The sequence below is a fragment of the Camelus ferus genome, chromosome 17 (genome assembly GCF_009834535.1).
Source record: "Camelus ferus isolate YT-003-E chromosome 17, BCGSAC_Cfer_1.0, whole genome shotgun sequence".
NCBI lineage: Eukaryota > Metazoa > Chordata > Mammalia > Artiodactyla > Camelidae > Camelus > Camelus ferus.
This window is the reverse complement of record NC_045712.1, coordinates 35814966-35841276: the sequence shown is the minus strand read 5'-3', so window position 1 is coordinate 35841276 and position 26311 is coordinate 35814966. Positions and strand designations below refer to the sequence as shown.

At 55.7% G+C, this 26311-nt stretch overlaps 3 protein-coding genes across 14 annotated transcripts in view; 2 read left to right on the top strand and 1 right to left on the bottom strand.

The window, feature by feature from the left end:
• TAMM41 (TAM41 mitochondrial translocator assembly and maintenance homolog) overlaps positions 1–16212 on the top strand; it is a 219933-nt gene extending 203721 nt beyond the window's left edge. The window contains exon 10 of the mRNA XM_032458987.1: positions 16081–16212. The gene's annotated coding sequence lies outside the window, so the exon portion shown is untranslated. The remainder of the gene's footprint in view (positions 1–16080) is intronic.
• On the top strand, positions 1577–23769 carry VGLL4 (vestigial like family member 4). Its single transcript, XM_014555371.2, has 4 exons — positions 1577–1673; positions 16081–16303; positions 20680–20800; positions 21064–23769. Exons 1-4 carry the CDS (start codon positions 1660–1662, stop codon positions 21333–21335), a joined length of 630 nt encoding a protein of 209 aa, XP_014410857.1. The 5' UTR covers positions 1577–1659; the 3' UTR covers positions 21336–23769.
• Positions 13504–26311, bottom strand: part of ATG7 (autophagy related 7) — a 307849-nt gene continuing 295041 nt past the window's right edge. For 9 of the 12 annotated variants that reach the window (XM_032458967.1, XM_032458960.1, XM_032458962.1 and 6 more), the window contains one exon: positions 24787–25074. In XM_032458967.1, coding sequence (XP_032314858.1) covers positions 25042–25074 — 33 coding nt within the window. In that variant the 3' untranslated portion in view covers positions 24787–25041. Of the gene's footprint in view, positions 13993–23237; positions 25075–26311 lie in introns of those variants that run through there. The other 3 variants (XM_032458968.1, XM_032458969.1, XM_032458959.1) reach the window with 3 other exon arrangements.

Genomic DNA, 26311 nt, shown 5'->3' with positions numbered 1-26311 from the left:
TTTGTATTTGTTTTCAACTTTACTGTGTTTTTGAAATACAGAGTTTTTTTATTCGGAAGTGGTCAAATCATTAAATCTCTTTAATGAAGAGGGCTTCTAACGTGTTCTAGAAGGGACTGAAATGTGTTGGCAAGTGCCGTGTAGCGCGTCTAGGCTGTGTGTTGAGGGTGGCGTCACTGAGCATGTTCCTCAGTGTTACCTGTGGAAGGAAGAGCCAGTCTCATTTGTGTGTTACTCCATTCATTCACTTACCCAGTGTTTCCCGGATGCCTGCTCTGCCGATGGCATTGGGGTGGGGGGGGTGCACGCAGGAGTCCGCCCTGGGCCTGAGGAAGTTTCGGGGGTGATGTGCAGGGCAGATCCCCAGGAACGGGGGCATCGCTGCTTCGACCAAAGAACAGGGTCCCAGTCAGCGTTTCCTGATTGTCTGCCTATCCCTCCCCCCTCCCCAAGGACCCTCCACTGTCGCACTGAGCACACCGAGTGGTCAGAAGGCTCTCAGTATTTCTCCTGGTCTCTGGTTGGGTACCATAAGCAAGCTCTGAAATCCAGAGTTTGAATTCTGTTTTTATTTAACCATTTTCCCAGATGTTTCCTGTGGTTTGACAGATGCACCATTTACTCGAAAGTTACACTCCTGAGATTTTGAATGTTATGGACACTGTTGCTATAGACAGTGACTCTGTCCGGGCAGGGTTTGGAAGATGACTTTCGCTTCATTTTTGGGTTGAAGATGTGTTTTTCCCCAGAACAGAAAGGCTGTCTTTATAGAGAGCTTTTTACCTTCTCTGTTAACAGTTCTTACCTCTGGTTTGTAAAAGACTGGAACCAGTTCATCAGAATGTATTCCAGTAAGCACCACTGCCTCCCTGGGTAGAGCTTTCTGAAAGCAACTGGACCCAGTACATGCTGGTTTTGTTTGTAAAACTCACCTGGGTCGTAAAGAGCTCAGGTAGTGGGTAGGTGGAGGTTTAAACTGGCCTGGAAAGGGGACTGAGGCTCGCCTCTGCCGGGGTGTGGTGAGGAACGGCGCAGACTTGGCATCGCTGCCCCCGCCCCAGGCCCGGAGACGGACCCAGGGTTGTGTGCGGGGCCTGCAGTCCCCGCAGCCCGCCTGGGGGAGCCTCTCGGCCCGGGTCCTGCGCTGGGAGGGACTAGGGGCAGCTGCTCCTGCAAAACACAGGGAGACCGCGGCGGTGGCTGCAGTGGAAGGAAAACAGGGAAACTGGACCTTGCTGGTCCGGGGGCGGCTGTCTGCACCCCTCACCCCATCCCGAGAGCAGGCCCCTCTGGCAGCACCCCCGCCCACTCCGGCTTTTGTTTCGCCTCGTTTTAGGCTTTTATAAAAGCCTTATGTTCTGGGAGAGGGGGACAAAGGAGGACGGGGCGTGCTGCCATTCTGACGGCGGGCCTCCTTTCTCACACGGTGTGACCGTCCTGGTGCACGTCACCTCTGGGAGGCCCCCTCTGCCCGTAACAGCCCCGGGGGTCCCGAGCCCGCCGCCCGGGGAGGCCCGCACCTGGCCGGCTCCCTCCGGCGGGGACTCTTATTCTGACAGGCCTCCCGCCCGTCCAGTCCCGGGCGGACCGCCTGCCAAGTTTGTGAGGCCCCAGGCTTTCTTGTGGGAGGACGCTGGGCTGTCTTCATGCTCTTTGGCAATGATTAAAGTGAGGTTAGTACCGAAAACCCTTTCATTTCATTCCCTTATCCTGGCTTTTTCAAACCAGATGGCAACCCTGTATTTTCAGCTGTAATTAATTTAAACTCGGAGGCAATGAGGACTGGGAGAGGCAGAGCTGACTGCTCGGAAGGGACAGCAGTGACTTTCCTGCCCGCCCCCTCCCCTCACCGGACGCCCGCGTCCCCGTCGGATCCGTGTCGCAGACAGTCTCTTCCCAGAGGGGCCTGGGAAGAGAGGGGGCTGTTAAAGGGGCTGCAGCCCGCCTCGCGTTGCACGCGGGCGCGGGAAGGGTTAATGCCCACTGATAATTATTTCCTTAATGGACTAGAAGTTGCCAAGTTTCAGGTGCCGGCTGACATGTTGTCGCCTGGCGGGGCTGTCATGTGACCGGCGTGGACAACGGTGCTTACTTTGTGTGGCGGAGGATGGGGTGCCTTTTCTTCCTACTCAGCTTGGCTGCCAGGATTGCCTCCAAAAGGGGGGGATGTTGTAGGTTTAACACTGATTGTTGAGGAAAATTACGAGGGAAATAAAAGCACTTGGCCACAGTTGAAGCCTGGAGGTTTCAGCTCAGCCATTTGGCCACTTCCCCCTGTGGAAGGTGTTCGGGAGCCCCTCCTCCCTGAGCCGCTTTAGGGCACGGGGTCACTGAGAGAGGCAGAGCCCCTTCACGTGGCCTGGGGACCGCAGCCTTGGTCCCAGCGCTCGGGGACTTGTGCAGTAACTCCCCCAGCAGCCTCCTGGCTAAGGGCAAGATGGAGTGTGCGGGGGTCACTGGCCTGAGAGCCAGTGTCCAGGAGCCCCCCTCCCGTCCGCCCAGCAGGTCCCGTGGGGTTTGTGTTTCCCTGTGCGGGGAACACGTGCCCAGGCAGCGTGGGCGAGCTGCAGGCTGAGGCAGATCTGTGGACGGTAATGTGTGCAAAACACTTTGTAAAACTGGACGCTAATGTTATACAAATGGCAGTTATTACTCTTATTAACATTAGCCATCCTTGGATGACTTGAAGCAGCTTTTAAAGGCCCGGAGTGCGAAACGAGAACCACAAATATGTGGCTCGTGAGCCTCCCAGATGCTCACTGGCGGTGACGACGCCCCTGACGGCAGTCCCCGCGTGTGCCCGAGGTGGCGGGGTTTGGGGAGCTGGGTGGCAGGTGGGCTTTATGTGGTTTGCTGTCAAAAACCCACATTATTTGTCAGCGTGTCTCTTGTGAACCACCTGGACTGTGTCTACAGAGACATGGGTTTGTGTTGTTGTTGTTTCCAGACCTATCCTTCTGGAAACCTTTTACTTCTCTCTAGTAGAGAGGGACAAAGATGTGGGGAAAACATCCTCTGGTCCCGACCTCCTTTCCTACCAATGACTGGTGATTGATCAGAACTTCTAAGGACTGAACGTTAAATGCAGAATTACCGTATGACGCAGCAAATCCACTTGGCGGGTGTAGTCCCCAGAGAAGGGAAAGCGGGGATCTCAGATTGGTGTGGGTACAGCCGTGTTCACGGCAGCATGACTCGACAGCCAGGAGGTGGAGGCAGCCCAGTGTCCGCCAGCGGATGAAGAGATACGTAGGTGACCCTACAGTGGCATGTTCCTCAGCGTTAAAGCAGGAACATGGTTCTGGCACCTGCACAGCATGGATGGACCTTGAAGACTTTAACGCTGAGTGAAATGTGCTAGTTGCCAAAGGACAGAGAGTGTATGCTTCCTCTTCTTTGAGGGGCCAGAGTCAGGGACAGCAGTAGCGTGGATGCTGGGTGCCAGGCGACGGGGGCGGGAGAATGGGGCGTTCATGAGGATGGGTACCGAGTTTCCCATCCTGGACGTGAGTGGCAGGAGAGGTTACACAACAGTGTGAATGTATTTAATGCCACTGAATTTTATACTTTATAATGACTGAAACGGTGAATTTCACGTGTACTTTTACCACAGTAAAGAAAAAAGGCTTAAAAAACCTTCTAAAGACTAATGATTCACTTCAGTTCAGTTGAATAAACAATAACGAAGCTATTCTGTGTCCAGCCTTTGTATTCCGTGCTCAGCTGGTGCGTAGAGAGGGGTGAGCAGCTCGGAGGAGAGCAGCTCAGCTCCCAGGACAGGATGTTTGAGGCCTAATGATGGAGAGTGGCCGTGTGAAGGCGCGGGGTGGGGGCGACATTTAATTTAAAGGGCAGCCAGGATTCACCATTTCCTTTTGCTGTGGGAGGTCCTTGTGTGAAGGAAATGGGTGTGTTACTTGGGGTATTGGGGGATGGCAGCCCTGGGTTCTCTGAAGACATTTTCAGAATCATCAGCTCAAGAGTTGGGGTGGGAGATCTCACTTCAGTGTTGGACAGAGTTGCCAGGTTCCCCTGGTTCCTTTCCCAAGTTGCAGGTTTTGGATTAAATGTGATTTTAATGGCCAGATGTGAGTGATGTTACAGTACTGCTAAGCAGGCAATTTAGGGAAAGTCAGTTCTGAATTTTCCGAAGAGTGTGAAATTGAGAACATTCGTGATGAAATGCATTTTTACAATGTGGAAACTGAAGTAAGCCATCAGTATTGGCCTTTTCAGGTCCCTGGGGAATTTTGCTTTAATAAGAGATTGATTGGCAATCTGCCCATCAGTTGTCAATACAGTAGCAGCCTTTCTAAGCACCTGTGAGTCCTCAAAATAATCTTTAAGAAATTCAAATACTGGAGGAGTGCTTAGCATGCACTAGGTCCTGGGTTCAACCCCCAGTATGTATGTATGTATACATAAATTAATTAATTAACCTCCCCCCAATTTTTAAAAAAATTAACAAAATTTTTTAAAAAGTTAAAAAGAAATTCATATCTTGTTCCTATCCTGCAATCTAAGTAAAGAAAAAATAGCTTAGCTAACCTTTTCCTCTAGTTTTCAGAAAGGTGGAGTTCAGCTCAGACCACCTGGATGCTTGAAGGAAATCAATGCACCGAATGCTTGGAATTAATGCACTACATAATTTGCTCATAGATAGAAAGTCCTTTAATAATCAAAGTTTTATAATTAATAATTACAATAACTAGTAATTTAGTAGTAATAGTCATGTTTTTTAAAGAACATTTGGTAGATGCCTCAATATCTTTTATTAAATGAATATTTAACCACATTACTTACTCAGTACTTAAAGTCTCAAACTTTTTTGTATAGTTACATAATAATTCAGGGATTTAATTTTGTCTGCAAAGTTTCTGATGTCATCCAGGGTAGGTGGGTGGTTTTAAAAGAAAAACTGGCTGTTGAATTTTTGTTTAGTGTTGAATGTATTGAAGTAGAGCTATCCTCTAATAGCAAGAAGTCCAGGGAATAATTTGGAACTGGTTACCGCCACCATCGGGGCTGGACTCCGGAAGGCTGCTGGCACTCAGGCGTGAGAATGCAGTTATGTGTGGGGGTGGGTGAGGGGCGAGGGGGGGCTGCAACAAACCAAATAGCAGAGGAAGGACATGTGATCGTCTGTCTTTGACAGGCACGCACAGATGATGCAGACGTGAGCAGTAACTCATTTATCTCTAGCCAATCCAGGGTCACAAATACAGCTGAATTAAAGAAAAAAAAAAAAGAGGAGGAGGATTGGGAAACGGCTGCTGCAGGAACTGGTGCGTCTTGGGTCGTGTTGTTACAAGTGTGGTTTCAGGTGACTGCAGGTGTTGGAATCATCCTGATTTCGAGATTCTACTCTCTTGACCTCGGTTCTTTCTTTTTAGACCTTCGGCACTGATTTTTGGTTCAGAATATGCTCCCGTAAATTGAAGGGAATTACCTTTGCTTGTGTGCTCCGTTCTTCAGCTCTCCTCTGGCGTATTCTGTCTAGTGCTGGGTACCGCCCTTAGAGATGAATGTTCATTTGGAGAGTGTGTGGAGGCGGGGGGGGGGGGGGGGGGACAGGACGGCAGGGGGTCTGGTATTAGGGTCATGGGAGGGGTTCTTGTTTGGTGAAGAGAGTTCTGCGCATGGCAGGGCTGACTCAGAAGAAGCTTTTCAGCAGTCGGAAGAAGTTGACTTCACTGAGTTTTTCCCAAGAGCAGCTCTGTGACCACGGAGTCGTACTGGAAGGTAGATTTCATTCATTGAAGCTTCCCAGTAGTTGAGTGAATTAGCTGGAGAGGGAGGGGGAAGGGCCCGACCCTGGGACTGTCTGAGAAGTGGCCTCGTGGCCGTGACTGAGGATGCTGCTGTCCCCCTGTCGTTCATGGCCATCCCACTGCTATAGGTCTCTTCTTTTGAGTAGGGCTGCTGCAGACGTTGTCCATTTAAAACCTGCTCCGGACAGTCTCCACGGTCAGAACTCTGAGCTTTACCCCTTTCTCTGTCCCTGGCCAAGTCATCCCAAGCGGTCCCATAAGGCTAGCCAAGCCAACGGTGCCACGCTGGTACCTCTGCTGCTGTGCTGGGGGACAGATGGCCTGCCCCAGGTGTGTGTCCACGGCGGACTGTAGCTGAGTTACAGAAGGAAGGACATGATGTTCCTATCCCTTCTCTGATGCCAAAAATATGGTTGTATTAATGTCATTCATTGAGAGAATACATAATGACAAGAATGACTTACAAATGTTGGAGCAGTTGGAATTTTAAATGAATTTGTATTTTATTAGTCTCAGTGACATCTCCATTCATTTGAAATGAGTGAGTGTACACATGCGGCCCATGTGATGCATTGAGGCTGGAAGCAGAGCTGATCTGCACGTGGCCCCGCAGGTGGACGCCCATCGCACTAGTGGCCACAGTTGCAACCTGGGCTGGGGGGCCGGATGAGGTGCTTTATCCTTCACATTCTCAGGTTTGACCTATTTTTTTAGAACTTTAGTTTTTCCTTTTGTCTCAGCTAACCGTCTTCAGACCGTCATAGTCAAAGAAGACTCGGCCCGTATTTACATAGGGTTGAGCTATTCAGGAGTGTGGCTCGCATCTCGCCCTGTGCAGGCGGGGCTCCGGGAGCCCTCACTGTCCCCAGCCAAGAGGATCCCCGCGCTGGCCCTGCTCTCCGAGCCGGTGCGCAGCATCCGGCAACTCTAGCTGTCGGCCTGGGGTCCCACCCGGAGAAGGGACGAGAAGGCCACCGGCAGTGGCAGGGACCCTCCTTCCAGGCCTGACCCCGGGGAAACGGGGCAGGAGACACGAACACGGGAGGGGGACTTCGCGGGCGGACCCGCCTGCCGCGGCGCAGGCATCGCACCCCAAAATGTTTGCAGTGAAGGTCCCGAATCACCGGGGAAGAAAAGAAGTAAATTATAGGATGTTTCAGACAGATTTTTAATGAAAGTAGGTTTTAAATGTTTTCTGTCTTCAGGCTTCCGTTTCGGTTCTCTAGAAGCTTTAAGGAGGTGGCTCCCAAGGACTGCAGTCGGGTGTCCAGTGCCCCGGGGCTCTGATGCGGGTCTGCAGGGTCACTGCCCGCGGAGAGGGGAGACCCGCTGTCTCGGGGACCAGGAGGGCGGGAACGGGAGGAGCAAACCACACGGGCCGCTCGCGGGCCGCCCCGCTGGAGGGCCGAGGGGAGCCCCCCGCACCGCGGAGGCTGGCGACTCCATGGAGCTGTGGGCTGTGCGAATTTAGTGCCTCTCAGTCTTGAGCGGGCGGCGACTGGACGCCCTTGACCCAATCACAGAGACAGCGTTCCAGGCAGGAAGAGCGAAGTCTCACCCCGATGCGCGCCTTCTCTTCCCCAGCCCCCGCGGGACGCCTCCCTGGGGCACCATCCCACGGGGTAAGTGCCTTGGGCGGAAGGGGAAGGGCTGGCCCGAGGGGAGGCCCCGCCCCCTCTCCGGCTCCCCGCCCCGGCCCCGCCCCCTCTCCGGCTCAACCCCCCCCCCCCCCCCCCCCCCCCCCCCCCGCTCCCGCGGCTGGCTGGCGGTGACCGCCGCTGGCCCCCGGTCGGGGTGTTGGTTGTCGATGGGCCCGTCAGTGCAGGGCTGATGACGTGATCTGAGGGTTCGTTCTTTCTCTCACCCACCCAGAAGGGTCCTGAGCCACAAGGCTGGGATGATGACTGGGCTGACAAGTGTCTTCCCTCTTGTCTGCAGGGGTGTGGGGGTGGGAAGCCTTTTCCTGGCTTCTGAACTGCCCTGAGAGGTCAGAGGGCAGCCCGCCCTACCTCTTCTCACCAGCAGGCCTGGCCTCACGTATGCTGTCACCTCTCCGTGCTGATTCCGTGCGCCTCTTGATGACGGGGACACCTCAGGTCCAGTGGATCTTAGGGCCCTCTTTGAAAATGTCCAAAAGAAGATCTGAGAAAAACTTTTAGGGGGATTAGTTACAGATAAAGCAGGAAAAACATGGGTGTAGAGAATGTCTAAAGAAGTAAAAAGCAACGGGGAAGAAAGGCCGTGGGGACTGTATCTGTTTCTGGAGCCGCCATGACCCAGCACCGCCGACTGTGCAGCTTACACAAGAGAAAAGCGTTTGCTCCCCGTTCTGGGGGCCGAAGGGCTGAAGCCTGAGATCCAGGTGTCGGCAGGGTTGCTGCTGCCGGGGGCTGGGGACGGGCGGGGGTCTGTCCCAGGCCTCTCCCGCAGCTTCTGGGGGCCTCAGGCAGCCCTTGGCTTGTAGATGGCATTCTCCCCATGTCTTTACATCTCGCATCATCTTTCCTCAGTTCATGTCTGTCCCTTTGTCCAAATTTCCCCTTTTTAGGACACCAGCTATATTGGACGAGGGCCTAGCCTCTGACCTCATCTTAACCTGATTATCTGCAAAGACCCTATTTCCAAATAAAATCACAGGTACTGGGGTTAGGACTTCAGCATCTTTTATGGGGAGGGGGACACAATTCAACCTACCAGAGTCAAAGCAGTTTAAAGAAGAAAGTACAGAATGGCTAATCAATGTATGAAAAGACCCTCAGCTGTGCTGGTGCCAAGGTGACAGGGTGACAGAGGACCCTGCTGGCAGGGGGAGTTCAGTGGACTGGACGGCCACACCCTAAGGGCTCCAGCAGCACCTGTGGGTGTTCAGGTGTTGAGGGTGGGGAGCTTGAGAGCTTAGCAGCCCAGCGGCAGCCCTGCTAGAGATGCATCTGAGCCGCTCCCGGACATGAGGAGATGTGGGTGGGATACAAACTCCGTGGATTGTTTATAATTAGGTAGACCTGGGATGGCCAGTGCCCGTCGGCGCAGCAGTGGATGAATAAACTGGTGGGCTCCTGGGAAGGAAGAACATGAATAAAGCCGACCTCTAGGCCAGGACCACAGGAGGTAGACAAGTGTGGTTGTAAAGCAGGACGTACAGTGATGGAAACGTGAAACGTGAAACGTGCCATGAGGGGTTCACAGACGTGTTCCCACGCGGTAAAAGGACAGAGGCCCGGATGGGAAGAATGCCCAGACACAGGCCCGCGGGGCGTCCAGGAGGAAGGAGGGGGAGGCTTGGGGGTGTGAAGGCGGGGCTTCGGTGGTGTCTGCGGTGTTCTGCAGCTTGGACCACGTGCCGGTATTTCCTTAAAGAGGGAAAGATCTGAAGCAGATACGATAGGTTTCATCTGTCAGTTCTGGGTGGTGGGTACCGAGGTCTTCATAGTTTTCTGTGCATCTCTTGAGAAGAAGAAAAGGTGAAAAGGAGAGGCTTTGGAGCCAGTCAAATATAAACTGTAACCCTTGTACTGTGCTAGTTTACAATCTTAAGACACGTTACTTAGCCTCTCTGAACCTCAGTTTACTCATCTGTGCAATGGGGATGATGCTTGTTTTGCCGAGTTGTGCTGGGTTTCATCAGGTGATGAGGCAGCAGTCGGTCAGTGATCATTTAGGATAAAGATAGTTACGGTGAACAGTTTTCGGAGGGACTCCCCAACTTGGTAGGCCTTTTTTTTTTTTAAACTATTGTAGTCAAGTCAGTTTACAATGTGTCCATTTCTGGTGTACAGCCTAATGTTTCAGTCATACAAATACACATGAATATTCATTTTCACATTCTTGATTCCCCAACTTGTGTGGCCCTCTCTCTGGGGCAGTGTTTCCTGCAATGCGTGTGCCTCTCCCTCGTACCGCAGGTTACCAGTGTCACGTGACAGAGCCGGGGAGAAGTCTCTTAGTTCCAGGTGGTGGACTTTTGACATCTGAACTAGCAGAACAGGGGGCCCTACCTTTGTGAGAGTTAACAGGGAAAAGGTTCCGTGGGTGGACAGCTGGGCACTGACATAATCAGTCATCCATGCTCAGGTTGGGTTCCCTGGAACCTTGGATGTTGGGGGGGGCTTGGCTTTTTTCTTGATCATTAAGTGATGTAAAGCGGTGACAGCCGTCATATGCAACACAATACTCCCCCTGGTCAAAGGCAGAGGCCTCTCTGCCCCGTTTCACTGCCGAGCAGGACGTGCTTGGCATTGCAACAGAGACCCCAGGTCATTCTGTGTCTTGGGGATGCTCTGAATGCCAGTATTTCTCAACTTCTTCCTGACTGACAAACAGCTCACCATTTTGTACCCAGGAGGGCGTCTCTGCCTCACCTCCTGCCTCCTCCCTATGCCAACGCCTTCCCTCCACCCCGCACTGCCCCGCCCTGCTAGGGCTCCTGCCCCCTCCACTTCCCATCTAAAGTTGGTACTGAGGAGTGACGACAATTGGCCAGGATGTCTTGGGGACACACCCAAGCGCCCTCCTGCTTGGTTGGGAACAGTGAATTGTCCTGCTCACAAGCAGAAAGAAGGGGGTGATGTGTGAAGTCTGGGTGGCCCGGGGGACATTTAAAAGGTGGGGAGAGGAAAAAAGATGGAGAAGATAGTTACAGGCAGAAACCATTTCACCACTCTCTGAGCCTGATGTTTAAATAAATGCTCCCTAAATTCTGCTTTTAAAAAAAAGTCTTTCCTGTTGAATTTCCTCTGAAATTTCCTTCCCTTTCATTCACCACAGATCCTGTTAGCGGGACTCACACATAATACATGTGCTTCAATCATTCGCTGAGTCAGTGGATGGTTGCTAAAACATCGGCGCTGTGCTCAGTCCTGGGCCCTGTGCCGGGGAGACGTGTCCCGCTGTGGGGGGCTGGCGTGCCCCTGGGAACAGGCCTGTGACGCCGGCTGATACCCGCTAACTGGGGGGTGCCAGGGGCTGGTCCGCTCCTGCAGCCCTGCAGTTTGAGGGGTCATGGAAGGCCTCCTGGAAGCTGGGGACAGAGTGGGAGGTGACAGGGGCCTGGGGTGAGGATGGCTGAGTGGCTGGCATGGCTGGTCATGTCCTGCCTCCTTCTCTCAGGCTGAGTTTGCTTTCCCCGCCTCTGTCCTCTTTCCCGTGAACCTGGGACGGTGCCGCCTACCTGACCTGCAACTCAGCTAGTAGTGCTGGTGGGGAGTCACTTTTTGTTTTTAATTTTTAAAATTATTTTTTTAAATTGTGATACATACAGCGTTCCATTTTAGCCATTAAAAAAAATTGAAGTGTAGTTAATTTACAGTTTTGTGTCAGTTTTAGGTGTACAGCATAGTGATTCTGTTTTATATATATTCTTTTTTAGGTTCTTTTCCCTTAGAGGTTACTACAAGATGTTGAATATACTTCCCTGTGCTACACAATGGTCCTTGGTGTTTATCTGTGTTCTATGTAATAGTATGTATCTTTATCCCCAGCTCCTAATTTATCCCCCACCACCTTCCCCTTTGGTAACCATAAGTGTGTGTTCTATGTCTGTGAGTCTGTTTCTGTTTTGTAAATAAGTTCATTTGTGTCATTTTTTTTTTGTAGATTCCAAATGTAAGTGATGTATTATACGGTATTTTTCTTTTTCTGACTTCGCTTAGAATGATGGTCTCCAGGTCCATCCATGTTGCTGCAAATGGCATTTACTTCATTCTTTCTTATGACTGAGTAGTGTTCCATTGTATAAATAGACCAAATTTCTTTATCCAGTCATTTGTCAATGGACATTTAGGTTGCTTCCACATCTTGGTTGTTGTAAATAGTGTTGCTGTCAACATTGGAGTGCACCAATCTCTTTGAATTAGAGTTTTTGTCTTCCCTGGATATGAGCCCAGGAGTGGGACTGCTGGATCATATGGCAACTCTTATTTTTAGTTTTTTAAGGAACCTCCATACTGTTCTTTATTTTAGCCGTTTTTCAGTGCACAGTTCAGTCGCAGTAGATCTGTTCTCTGAGAAAGCTTTTTAAAATTAAAGGTGTTTTCCCAGCTTTATTGTTATTCGCGTTGGACTGTGAAGCTCTGTTACCATCCTGTAGGTCCCCAGATAGCGGAGGCTTCTGTCAGGGATGGAGAGGAGAGGGAGGGAGAGTGAGCAGGGACAGGGCGCTGCTCCTGGCTCCTTCCTGCTTTGCACCTCTGTCTACACCTCCTCCTGTGCACAGCGGGCGCTGCCTCAGACCTTCAGTCCACTCCTGCCAGGGGTGCGCTGCATCCCACGCGGCCACACTGTCACCTCAGGGATGTTGGTGTGTTACAGGAGCTTGGGCCCGGGGCGGGGGATAGCCGGGCAGAACTGGGCCTTGTCTCACTGTCCTGGGCTGAGGGACCTGCCCAGACTGTGCCCAGTTGCCCACAGCCTGGGGACCCCGGGGGCCCCGGAACATTTCCTTGGAAGCACTGACTACAGTGTCTTAAACCCACAGCCCCTCGCTGTCCTAAGAACTCGGGCTGGTTTAGTTAACAGGTGACGGTAGGTCCAAGAATGTCGAACAAGACCTTCCTGAGGGTTTTCTTCAACTCTGAGCCCTGTGAGCTGGAAGGCGGGACAGCTCGTTCCTGTGAGTGCAGGTGGATGAAGTGCACCCTTCCCGCCGTATGGATGCTGTCCCGGCTTCACTGCCTGGAATCGAGTTTACTTCCCCTGACATCGGGGACCTTGCTGGCTTTTCACCTCAGGAGGTGTTGGATGGCAGCATGTGGCATCACTTCCCGGGACACCTTTTCCTGGAGGAAAGCACCGCTGTTTTACCTTGGAGCTCCTTGCCATGTCCTCTCCTGAAATGGGCAGTGGGCCTGCCCGCCCCAGGATGATGGTGGGGCCTGAGCCGTGTGCCATTGGTGGATCCTCGGTGTCCGGCCACCTGTGCACCCTCCGGGCTCTAACACGGCTGCAGAGCAAACTTCGTCTTCAACGAGGACGGAGGTGACTTGGGTCTTGCAGGCAGGAAGCGTGTGGTTTGGGTCCGTGAGCACAGGATGCCCTGGGGTGTGACTCAGCAAGGGGGATGGAAAACAGTGTCTGTCTTCAAGGTCCAGGAACCAGGAAGATGAGCTGGAAATGTGAGTCATGTATAATTTTACTAAAATTAACCGGCGAGTTCTTCAGACGTTTTCTGTGTGTCTCAGTGTCTTTTCTGGTCCACGGTGCCCCCTGCGTCAGGCCTGCAGTGGCCCATTTTCCTGTTCGCTTCCTTGGAGCCTGTTCCCCACCCCGTCGGGGGCGACTCTGGATCGTTCGTGCCCCTCCTGGAGCATCCCCCCCCAACCCTAGTCCTCAGGCTCAGCGGGGCCAGCACGCGGGGCTGCACTTGGGACACTGTAGTGCCACGCAGCGCCAGGCATGCGGACTGGCCACGCGCTGGATGAGCTTCAGGCCGCTCCTTCCCGCCCGCCCCCCCACCCCGCACATCCTCCCTCTCGGGGCGCTGCAGTCTCACTCGGGAGCCTTTGTGTCCCCGTGCGGTCATGAACCCCTGAGAAGGGCCGTATCTTCCTCTCTGTAACCGGCACAGAACAGGGGCTCAGTTCACATGGGTTGAATACTGCGGAGTCTGTGCTGGACAGAGGCGTGTTCTGACCGGAAGCTCAGGCCTCCGCCCCTGGGCTGGCACCATTCATGAAGTGGCCTGCAGAAGCCACGTATTTTCCTGAGGGGGGAGATTGTGTCAGGGAAGCAATTTACATAGCTTGGCAACGTTAAGTTTTATTTTCTTTAAATTTAGGAGAAAACCTGATACTGAAGACAAGCATGTGATGATGTGGTCTTTTTCACTCACTGAGAACTTGAATGTCTAGTACTAAATACCCATTTAGGTCACAGCCAGTTGATCTTGGGTTCGACAGGCCTGAGGTCTGTCAAGCAGAACATCCTCGCTTCTGGGATGTTCTGCAGAGATGTTGGCGTTTGTGATCATAGCTGCGGAGGCATTCGCCTTGATAGCCTCTAATGTCTTCTGAGTCATCCCAGGAAGATGAAATTATGGCCGGGCTGGTTTCAGAATAAGGCTTTTTTCCTTTTCTTTTCCTTCTTTTGGTATCGGAATTCTTAGAAAATTACCGGGATCCATGTGGCGTGGATGGGACACTTCATCCAGGCTCCTCAGCCAGAACATACTCCTCCGTGATTGTCTTCTTGGGCCGGAAACTTACTCTCTAACTGCTTCTAAGTCATTCTGTAGAGTGGACCAGAGAATAAAGGGGGGAGACACCATAAATTCAGTGCTGTGCCTATACAGCTAAGTGCCCTGTAGCTGATGAACTAAACTCGAAGTTGATTTGGTCCCCCTGACGCTCACTGACCTGCCCTGTGCCAGCACGACTCTTATTTGTGTACCGTTCAGTCCCCATTTGAGACCCTCGAGGTGGCTCTTAGGACCACACGGTAGCAGAGATGGCATGGCTGAAGCAAACTGGTCCCCAGGGGCTGGCGAGGCTGCCGCACCTCAAGCCTTTGCCCGAGCCCCGGTGCCACGCGGATGGGGCACACACTCCAGCTGAAGGGTGGCTACTTGGCCCCCAGCTCTCCACGGTCCTGCCCATCCCTGGTCCTCCTTCCTTCATCGTCACCAGCCCGCTGGACGGTGCTTGAGGAAGGATGAGCAGGGGTCTTGCTGAGCCCCTGGGAGCTGGGGGCGCAGGTATTGGTATGAGGGAGTCTTTGCTGAAGGTCTGCATGGGGCACTTTGGGGTCGCGAGCTGCAGCCGCAGTTGGCGGTGGGTGTGGGTGGCACAGGTGTGTACAGTCACAGAGGCGCAAAGCAGCCATCTTACTCGGGGACGGGCAGGCGGACCGCGGCATGAGGAGCGGAGGCAGGGCCGCAGTGGGACGGGCCTCGGAGGCCACTGAGGATGGCGCTGAGCTGCTGAGAATGATAACCGAGGGCTTGATGTGGTCTCGCCTGCTTTATGAACAGATTGTGCTGAAATGAATGCAAGTAGGACAGGAAATCTGATTGAGATTGGTAGACCGTCTCAGTGTCCATACTGGAAGGTGGTTTTACAAGATGTCACCCCGGGGGAGACTGGGCGCAGGCGCGCGGGACCCGTCTGTGTTGTTTCTTACAGCTGTGTGTGAGTCTGCGGCGTAGAAAGCACACACACACGTTAATTATACTGTGTCGTGTTCAGCTGCTGGAGCGGCAGGCACGCTGCTTCCTCCTCTGGTTTCTTAGCCCGTGAGCCCAGCTTCTCTGCTGGGAAATGGGATGCCCACTTGTGCACTCTGAGAATAACGTACATTTCTTAGAGGAAAGTCACAGAAGTCACTAGCTACTACATTTTGAGTTAAAATTCTTGCTCAGTTCTTATGAAATAAAGATTGCCCTGGCAGCAGAGAATGTGGTGGATTTAAGGGGCCAAGACCTGCGGCACAGAGAACCCCTGGCGTGAAGGGGGAGGGCGCGGGGCCTGGGCCCCCGCCGCTGGGCCACCGCTCCCACGCTGTCATTCTCTGAGAGGTGGGACGGGCGATGCTGCCTGTACATGAAGTCAGTTAGACAGTGGGCAGGGCCAGTGTTACCATCTCGCCCAGGTCCCACATGGCGCCGGCCACCTGAGTGCCGGGGGATGGATTTAGGCAGAGCCCTCCCGTGGGTGTGTGTGGATGGCGGGGCCACATCCCGTCCCTCCGCTGTCCGGACCACCCTGAGTGCTCCACCGTGAGCCAGGGCCATGGTTTTTGGGCTGCTGGCCTTGGCCAGTGACGAGACTGCTGAGTCCCCTCTCCTGGGGAGGGAGTGGTTATGGTGCCCTCTTTTCGATGCTGCTGGGAAGACTGAGTGAGCTAAGGCCAGTGGACCTGGCACACAGGAGGCATCTGGTTGCTTTGGCATCATGACCACCTTCATCCTTCTGAACAGCAGACCCCTGTCCTGCGGAGCTCCCTTGAGCACGCAGGTGGGCTCTCTGGGCTCCAAGCGCGTGGAGTTTGTGGGAGATGTGCTCAGATAGCCTGCCAAGCAGAGGGGCGTCTTGGTCCGGATGCCCGATGCCGCTGGCCCCAGACTCTGGGAAGGTGCTGCTCCAGCACTGAGGGGCTCTGGAGTCACATTGATCTGGGTCAGCATCCTGGCTCCTCCACTGCCCACAAGCTGTTGGACCCGAGCCTCAGAAGATGGGGGTGATGATGGGGTCGTATTTACCCACAGTGAGGTGAGGAGTGAACTAAATCATCAGTGCGAGTGCCGGGCATGTGGTCGCTCTCCCCTTCGCCACCTAGAGGCTGGGGGACGTTCCCATCTGAGCACCTTCCTCTGTTTCAGGAACAAGACGACCAACGGCGACTGCCGGAAAGACCCCCGGGAGCGGAGCCGCAGCCCCATCGAGCGAGCCGTGGCCCCGACCATGAGCCTGCACGGCGGCCACCTGTACTCGTCCGTCCCCAGCCTCAGCCTGGAGCAGCCCCTCGCACTGACCAAGAACAGCCTGGACGCCAGCAGGCCGGCCGGCCTCTCGCCCACCCTGACCCCCGTGGAGCGGCAGCAGGTACGCTTGTGGCCGGGGACTGAGGGCTGGAAGTGCCGGGCAGAGGCGAGGAGGGTGGTGAGAGGTGGGGGGCACCCCATCCTCAGCCTTGGGTTTGCATGTGGAACGGAGGGATCCTCTTACCCCAGGCTGCCTTGTGTCTTTATTCCGACCTGGGAGTGCCTGGGCCTCGTGCTTCAGGACTTAATGTCTCTGGAGCGTAGATTCTTTTGCACGAGGCAGGGTTGGTCTGGATAGTGGGTGTTTTCAGCCATCTTCCTGGCAGCTCTGTTTCTATTATGATCAGTGCAATATCCTGACCGGAGTCCTTGTGACCCGTCACAAGGCCACCCAGATGGAGCTGACTGTCAGGTTGCTTTGCTTTGGGCTGGAGTCCTGTAAAGCCACTGGTCACAGTGGCTATTGGCTGATACAGGTCAGAAACCTGTGCCTGGCAGACAAGGATTTTTTAAAGGAAAATAAGGAAATTAAGTTATTACTTAATGAACACAGATTACTTGGTAGAAAAAAAAAGACCTCGGGGGCTCCTGGGGGACCAGCTAACAGAAGGAGGCATTAGTGCTGAGGTTGGGAAATTGCCAAATGAACGCACGGCTTTCCCGGAACCTCTGGGGCCGCGACCTGACAGGCCCTCCATCAGTGTTCCCCTGAGACTGCTGGACGGGGGGGCAGCAAGCGAGCAGGTGCTGGTGCAGCAGAAGCCACGTCCCACTGCCCCCTCGTCCACTGCCTGCGCCTGTTTCTGACCCAGGCTGGGATCTGGGCTTGTGGGAGGCCCTGGGCCTTGGGCGAGGGTGTGCTGGTGCCTGTGGCCCCCAGTAAGGCTGATGCGCAGCTGCACCTCCAACTGGGAGCCCAGCTTCACGACCCCATTTGTTTCACTCGTTCGTTTAACAAAACTGCGTGGACACCTGCTTTGTGTAGGGAATGTGTTAGAAGTTGGTCAAGCAAGATGAGTCTGGAGGAGTCAGACTATAAAATAACTCAAATATTAATGTATCATTTAATACACTTATTCTGATGAGAACCAAGGACCGAGGGGGCGACATCACCACCATCCACTTAGTGAACGTTTACTAGCAATGCCTGTGCCCCGGCACCGGGAAGCCTGGAGGTGCAGAGACAGGTGAGCTGCAGCTTGGAGAGAGCGCACGGTCTGGTCCCGGAGATGCAGGTGTGAGATGACTGCACTGTTGGGTGGCAGAGGGCAGAGCAGAGGTGGTTTAAACATGAATTTATTTCTAGGATCCAGGGAGTTCAGCCCTTGGCTGTGGCCACTGCTGGGCTGATGTGCTCTGGGAGGAGGTGGGGGTGGAATTCCGGGGGGGAACTTAGCCCCTGCCCATGGCGACCCGCAGGGAGAGGTGCCAGGAGCCTCCAGGGGTCTCTGCCCGAGCAGGGTGGGCCCTCGGTGGGCCCTGCTCTCCCTTCAGCTTCTCTGAAACTTTGATGTTTCCTTGGATCTTGGGTTTCTGTCACTTTGCGAGGCTTCTGAGGATCTTCTGGATGGTCTGGTCATGGCTGATTTTTGGAAAGTGTAGCTCTGGACCGAGTTGCCCAGCTCTTCCAGCCAGGGCCTCCCACCCGACCCTCAGATGCGCCTGGCTGCCTGCTGTGGCAGCCACCCCCGGCATCGGACGTCTGCGGCTGAGCGGCTCTCCTAGGAGCGGGCGCCTCGACTTCCCACCTGTGTTCTCATGGGCTTCCTGGCCGGACAGAGGGAACAAAGCCGGTGGCCCTGGAACAAGCCAGTAGCGCTCCTGGGACACCCTGCTTCCCCGAGGCGGCCGTGCTGAGCTCAGCTTCCACTAGGCTCCCAGCCCGCCCTCCCCAGCTGGCTGCTGGTCCGCGTGTCCCATTCACATAGCGACCGTTCACCAAGCTCCTCCGGGTCTGCCTGGGGGCCTGGACCGTCCGCTAGAACCTGAGCTTCCGCCCACCCGGGGTCCGAGCCCTGCCAGGAGCGGCACAGCCCAGCCCTCCAGCCCGTTTCGGGAGCTCTGTGTCACCTGCCAGCCCCCTGCTGTCTGTGTGGCTGTGAGGGGAGCCCTGGAGCCCTGAAGCCCTGAGCCGGGGAAGGATGGTGGGGAGCGGCCGGTGGGGGAGAGCGGGGGATGGGACTCAGCCTTCTGGGAACTGGGACAGGAAAGCTCCCAGAGAAGCATGTCTGGGGAGTTTGCGGGAAGTGTCACCTCATTTCAGGGTTTTTGTGGTGGCAGCTCTGAGGGTAGAGCTGTTCTTAAGAAAGGTAGAGATACCAAGAGGGTGGCCTCGGGGGCAGCAGCATATGAGGAGAGACAGGATGAGATTAAACAGTTAAAGCCCGAGGGACGGTGAACCTCAGGATTGTCCCCAGATGGGAGCTCCTTCCTTCCCCAGGGCCTCGGCTCCACGTGCAGCCACGTGCGGTGGGGTGAGGGGTGAACAGCGTGTGCCAACAAATTCTCAACCTCCAGCAGGTTACTTGTGTGGCCTTCACCTTCCCTGTCCTGAAAGTAAGGGTGTGAGGCCTGTTCCCTGTGGGGCATGTGGCGCTGAAGCCAGGCTGGCACTCAGCCAGCGTCGGGTCCCCAGAGAACTGAGCCGAGCCCGCAGCCTGGGCTGTGGGGAGGAGAGGATGCCCCAGGCACTTCCACTCTGCCCGCCCGGGGTGTTCGCCTCAGGTCAGGAGTGCCTAGGGGTGATCTAGTGCCCGGGCAGCTGCTGGAGTCTTCGCCAGGTCCCATGCTGCCCTGTGGTCCTGCCCTGCAGGTCCCCCACTAGGAGGCGCCACATTCTCTCCTGGAGGGGCCTTTCCTGCCTTTCGCAGCGCTGCCAGAAGGCTGGACGTCGACCGTATGCCTTGGTCTAAGCATCTCAAATCCTTTCTATGCAACCTGCATTTCTCCCCCATCCACAGCCCCTCCCCCAAAACATGTCCCTACTCTCCGACTCTGGTTGCAAGGAACAGAAGCCAGCCTGAGCTGGTTTAAGCACAAAAGGAAGGAAGTTATATTGGGAGGACCCCAGGGCGTCTCCCAGAGCCAGGTCTTGGGTACAGCCAGGCTCAGGAAGGAAGGGTGGGCCCTTGCCCTGGGGAGCTGGACAGGAGGACCCTCCTTCCTCCGCTGGCTTTGTGCCTGTCCCAGTCTCTGCATCTCGACCCACGCGGCCAGCCTGGCTTGGCCATCTCACAGCTCCTGAGATCAGCCTGAATCTCCTCCTGAGTTGGCCACAGTAGCTGACCCGCAGCCTGAGTCAGATTTTCAGCCTGGCCCAGGACAGGGTCACTGATAGCCGGGGCCGCATCTCATGGATGGAGGAACCTGGTGCACACACTCCTCCGTCCCGTCTCACTGGGAAGTGCCTTTCCTGGCTGGAACCTGAGGGAGCTCAGTTGGTTCCCAGGTGTTTTCTGGCCAGTGGACTGCACCCGGGTCTGGGAATTTGGACACCCCCAGCCCTTGCTCTGAAGTGCGCGTGGTCCAGTGGAGGAAACTGGAGGCACCTGGAAGGACAGTCTACCTGATGAACGTGTTGGGGGTAGTGACGTCATAAAAGGCTTCACAGAGACAGTCTTTGAACAGGGTGTTAAAGGCCGAGTGGAGTCTGCCAGGCAGACAGCGAGGTGGTCTGGGGGAAGGAGCGAGAGCGTGGTGGGCAGGTGGACTGGTTGAGGGTGACGTGTGTAATTCAGGCACTTGGACAGATTTCTGCATTTCCGTCTCCATCGTGACGTGCGTGGTCGTAACAGAAACAGACTCGAGCTGGCTTGGCTTAAGCAAAGGTGGAGAGTATGTTGCAAGAGCCTGGGATGGCTCAGTGAAGCCCTGGGGTACACTCTGAGAAGGGCAGGGACCAGGAGCCCTGGGGACCATAATGGTAGGAGCAGTGGTCCCTTCTGTAACCCTCTGCCATCTACATGGCTGCCCTCCTGACTCCCAGGGATGGTCTCATTTCAGGTCCCAGCAGCCGAGCCTCTTCCCGTCACTGATTCAAACAGCCATGACCAAGGGTCACTGCTCAGAGAAAAGACCGCTTGGGAGTGGGCTGAGCGCACACCCTTGAGGGTGTCCACTGTGGATTCGGGTAGTTGAGCAGTTTGACCCCTACTCTGAAGTAGGATGTGGCAGGCGGGCTTGACTTGATCAGCCTCTGGTCGGAAGGGCTCCAGGACAGGCTTCAGCAGAGCATTGGGGGTGCCAGGGGGCCCTGCGTGGGATCTGATGCCGAGATGGCCAGTGGCACTTGGTTTTCTGGGTTGGGGGGCACCGAGGGGGCTGTCCCTCCTCCAGCTCGGCAAGAATATGACTGGAGTCACCAGTTGGGGTGAAGCAGCAGCCGCTCCTTGTCTGCCCCGTCAAGCCTGAGCTGATGCCAGCCCCTCCTCTCCCCAGAACCGGCCCTCGGTGATCACATGCGCCTCTGCCAGTGCCCGCAACTGCAACCTGTCCCACTGCCCCATCGCGCACAGCGGCTGCGTGGCCGGCCCGGCCAGCTACCGGAGGGCCCCAAGCTGTAAGTCATTCACGGGGTCCTGGCCTGTCAAGGGCATCAGAGCTCCTTCTGTGTCCCCTGGGTTGTCGGAACAGCTAGTGTCTGCTTGGCTGGGGTTGATGGGGCAGCAGCATGTTAGCCCTGACCTCCAGGCTCTCGCTCGGGTCGGGGTGCAGTAGGGTCTGCCGCTACTTACTGCCACACAGTCTGTGCCCAGCCGGTCTGGGTGGAGGCAGGCCTGTGTCCCCAGGTCCCAGCCCTGACCGCGGTCCCGCTCCCCACAGCCGCAGCCACCTGCGACCCCGTGGTGGAGGAGCACTTCCGCAGGAGCCTGGGCAAGAACTACAAGGAGCCCGAGCCGGCGCCCAACTCGGTGTCCATCACAGGCTCCGTGGACGACCACTTTGCCAAAGCCCTGGGCGACACGTGGCTTCAGATCAAGGCGGCCAAGGACGGCGCATCAAGCAGCCCCGAGTCGGCCTCCCGCCGGGGCCAGCCCGCCAGCCCCTCGGCCCACATGGTCAGCCACAGCCACTCCCCCTCCGTGGTCTCCTGAAGGGAGCGCCGCCCGCCGACACGACGTCCATCTGCATGGTTTGCCTGCGCTTCGAACAGTCAGTGCTTAAAAAAATGGAAAAACAACAAAAAAATTGGGGGTGGGGGGTGGGGGGAAGGGAGGGATGGTTTCTTCGCAAAAACCATGTCGTGGGGATTTCTGTTGTGTTTTGTACTTGCCGGGTCGGGTGTCCGTACACGGGCCCTGGACCGTGACCGCAGGACTGCGCGCAGCCTCTGTCCGACGCAGCACCTGACCTCCTGCCTCAGTTACCAAAGAGACCTCTGACGCAGGGCTGCTGCGCCGACAGGGGCCCGGGCCTCCGGTGACCCCGACGCCCTGTGCTTTTCCATTTGCTTCTTGAGACCCGGTGCGCGGCTCAGCGTCCAGCCCGCGTGTGTGCGCTCGTGTGTGTGCGTCTACTTGAAGAGAACGGAGCTGTCGTGTCTGATTTGCACTATGGGAGGACAGAAGTTGCCTGCCTGGCAACTCTGTGAGATGCTAGCACTCTGAGAGCAAACTGCTGAAAAACAAAGGGTTTAAGGATGACATTTCTGACCGTTTGTGTGTGTGTTTGCTTTTGTTGAACTTAGGACCGCTCTGGAAGGGGAAGTCTCACGCAGGTTGTAGGCCTTTCTCTGTCTAGGTTTCAGGTGCTTGCAACTGGACTGCAGACTGCCAGCCACGGGCATTTTACCTTCTCTGAACACTGCAGCTTGTCAGACGAGAGTGGAGGCTGGCGGTTCCGCAGCGCTTTAAACGTGATGCGTGTTTTAATGGATAAAAATAGCTGGTTTCTATTAATTGTATAGTCAGTAAACAAAAACCTTAATCCTTACTAGCTTCCTTTCAGAGTTAGTTTACTTTCATCAGTTACAGCCCTAGGCATACTCACTGCTGGTACAGTTGTGCTCAAAGATGTGTATTTGATACTCACGTTCCTCCCAAGCAGCGCGGGGCCGCTCGGCCCCGGCCGGCCCTGGAGACGGGCAGGTGAGCGGCTGATCAGCCTCAGTGTCGGATGCTGGAGTTTCAGCTGCAGGCCGACACCATTTATTTTTTTGCATCCCTGTCTGCTTACTCGCTCCCAGGGGAGCTGGGGTTTGTGTCTCCCACCTACCCTCGATGCAGAAACTACTCCCTTTAACCTCTTGGCTGAACAGCAGATTCCTGACAATCTGTGATACGGTATTTTGTATGCTTCCTCATACGCTGGGGCCAAGGCAGTATACATTCCTCTGACTTTATACAGTTATTACTGCGTTTATTACACGTTTGCTCTAGAAATAGCTACTAACTAGAAGTTAGGTGAAGAAGAAAGCATGACAGACCCAGCTGTGGATGCTCAACAGCTGCTCCTCTTGCTGGTAAACGTTTCCGTGCCCCCGCCTGTCCCCTGCGCTCCCTGCCAGCCCCGCCCACCCGCGGGCTTGAGCCCTCACCTGGCCAGGTGATGCAGGCACGACCCCCTCTCCCAGGGGAGCCCTCGAGGCTGGCTTTCAGTGTGAGGAAAATACAGGTGAGCTGGTTAATTCTGAAAGCTGGCACTGGGTGAAGAGGTGGGAGGACTGGCTCCTGTGGCCACAGGGTGGCTGCAGGTCTTCGGAAAGGCGGGAGACGAGCCCTCCTCTGCCTCCCCCCACGTCTCCCCCCCCTTAACTGGGCTTCCAGGCTTTTGCATTCAGGCCCCTATATTTTCTGTAGGAAAAAAATCGTTGAAAACACTTTTTTTATATAGGTAACTTTAAGACCATCATTACGCTGTGCGTAAAGAATGTACAGAGAAATTTGTAGGTATTTTTTGAAGAACAATTAATTTGTTAATGATATGTAGCTATTTAATTTTTCCCTTTCCTATTGTAATCATTCATATTTTTTTTTGTTTGGAAAAAAAAGTTGATCTTTTTTTTTTTGGTCGTAGAAGTGTCTGTAAAAGTGCAGGAACACAGTTATTCTATGAGATCACTGCATCTGCCTTAATAGCCACTAGTTTGTTATTGCTACAGGCTACTGAGAGTCGCCACAGGAAAACAACCCGCTGCGGGCGGCTCTGTGCAGAACGGCCCCTCCGGGCCCACCGTCCGCCACTGAGGCCGTCGCTTTGGGAAGGGACGGTGGCGCGGAGGGCCAGGCCCCGGTGCGCTGACCTATCTGGGATAGGCAGCCCCCTGGAGGGGGCCTGGGGCGGATGGTGGCCGGGAAGGGACACTCCCTGGCCTCAGTGGGGGAAGGGGGGCTCAGTGAGGTTCTTCACAGAGCCGCGCCGTACGCAGTGCGTTTTGACCATTCTCTCCGTGTTTGTAAATCTGTAATATACCATTCTCTGTGGCCTGTTTTTCCTGGAAGAAGAAGAAAAAAAAAGGTTTGGCAGGCCATCTTTTTTTTGTACTTAAAAGTAGCCTTAAGAACAATAATAAAGTGCTCTTAAACCACAGACTGTATGTGAGATCCTTGGGTCCTGGGGTGGCGGAGCCAGGCTGGGCGGGCCGGGCTCAGCAGCCCTGCGCCTGTGTGCAGTGGCGCCCGATTTAAGCCCCACACAGGCTGGAAAACTGTAATTTTAACTCCACGAGAAGCATCATTTAAAACCTAACCTACAGAAAACCTACTCTTGTACAAGTCAGCCTCAATTTTGACTTTGGTTCCAGGCGCAAGAGAAAACATGGACACCACAGAAATGAAATACAAGTGTGGAAAGGGCGCCTCCCTCTCCTGGGTTTTTTGTGCAAGTTCTGTGGGTGTCACAGACGTGCATGCCTGGGACGAGGGGACGACCAGCCTGAGGGGCCCACGGCAGAGCCATCTGACCCCTCTCACCGCCCCTGACGGACACCTGACCGCAGCCCGGGGCAGACACCTATGGACTCCACCCCACGTGAAGTCGGGGCTGCCAAGCCACCAACGGGGGGGCCCTGGGATGGGAGCAGCAGCTCCCCTACGGGGGTCAGGCCCTGGTGTGAGGCCTGAGGCCTCCTCTGGGCCTTGGGTGTCCACAGAAGCAGGAGGGGCTCCACCCAGGCAGCTTTGAGGATCTGGCCTTAAGACCTGTCCCTGGGCCCTTCCACCACCCCAGATCAGCCAGAAACTTCATTCCTCCCTGAGCAGTGCCCGCAGCTGAGGACAGGCTGGGGGGTGGAGGAGCCCAAGGCCAGCACAGAGGCCCCAGGGGCAGCTCAGCTCTCCTGCCGCCTCCTCCAGCAACCAAGCTGACGACCACTGATAAGGACCCCGGCGCTCACAGGGCCCGGGGTCCCCTGTGGGGTTTGCTGTGTTGCCCCCACAATGGCTGCCGGAAGGAGCTGGTTTCTCACTTTTCATCTGGTCTGTGTGGGGCGGGCTTCTCCCTGGCCTGCCACCCCATGGGGGTCAAGGCCAGAAGGCGCCTGAGACCTTGATGACCAGACACTTGTGACAACAGGAAAAAAGAACGGCTCGTGGAGGGAACCAAGTCCCATATCAATGGCAAAGCCAAAGCCAAGGTTATTATTTAGCTCAGAGCTGGTGAGATGGTGAGTTGTAAGAAATGGGGAACACCAGGAGCTCCCAGGCAGCGGAGGGGGGCCTGGGCCTCGGGGTGTGGAGCGGAGGGGACCGACGGTTGGAGAGGCGCGGGGCCCAAATCACCGGTCCTGGGGCGGCCGTCCTGCGCCGGCGACGCCGAGCCCCTGCGCGGGCAGCCGGGGAGGGGTGGGCCTCGCGAGGCCTGTCAGACCGTCTCATCGTCGCTCATGTCCCAGATCTGCGTGGAGAAGGGGAGACGTTCAGTGTGGCCTGCGGAGCTCAGCTCCCACCGCAGAGCCAGGCTGTGCTCCCCCGTCACTCGGGGCCGACACCGCGTTTCTTGTCTGAGGAAACCAAGTCTCAGAGACGTGGAGTCACAAGGCCTCACTGGTGAGTGAGCCAGCCGGGGGCCGAGCGGGGACTTGGAAGGGCGGGTGGACGTCGCCTCACCTCCAGGGTGCCGCGGCCGGCCCCGCCCCAGTTGCGGTGGCGCTGACCTCGCCGCCCCGCAGAGTGAGCCCTTGCACCACCAGCCCCATGGGGGCCGAGGCCAGGCTGGGGGAAACCTCCAGATCCCGCGTCTGTCCCCCAGTGCGTGTCCTTGGGGAGTCGACTTCTGGGTCTGACCTGGGGGGGTGAACACGCCCCCACAGCATCGCTGTGAAGTGGAGGCGGCCCTGCCCAGCGGGCCACCAGCGGCATGCGCCCCCCGGGAGAAAGCCCAATGCCAGCGCAGAGGCCCCCCCGGGGCTCCTTGCACCCTGGGCGTCCAGGGGGCTGGTCCTTGAACTTACGCCTAAAGACTTTCAAAAATTCCTAGAATTGGTTGCAAAAGGCCACCTCAACACTAGCAGAGCCGAGGGAAGGAACACTATGTTTACACGAGGCTGGCCCGGGGAGACGGGGAGGCCTGGCCAAGGTAAATATCGACAGCAGCTTGGCTTTCAAAGTCAGAGAGACAGAAGGAAATTTCCTCTCTCCTGAGGACTAGCCACCTGGGGCCGCTGTGCCTCTCACCCACACCCCAATTCCTACATACCCCCTACTGGCCAGGCACACTGGATGAGACCACAGAGCAAAGGTCCAGATGCCCGCGGGAACAGAGACGGTGTGGACGGCGGGTCTGGGGCCCAGCAGCCCAAGTGTGGCCAGGCGGGCCCTGCGCTCCTCTGCGCTGGCCCCCCACCCAGCTCATCCTGGGCCTGGCTTGAGACAGACCCCTGGGCCTGCCCCCTCGGGTGGGATTCGCTGTGCAGGGCGGGGGGGAGGGGCTGCCTTTCCAACCGAGGCTGCACCTGATGCACTTGCAGCTCTGCTGGTCGGAGCCAGAGGGCCGCCAGAGGGCTCGCTGGCGCAGTTCATTTATTCTCTCACACTCATCAATAAGCACTTTCACGGAGCCCTCCCTTTGCCACGTGCGGTGTGGACGCTCCCTCCTTCACGCCTCACGGCAGCCTGTGCGGTGCAGCTGGAAA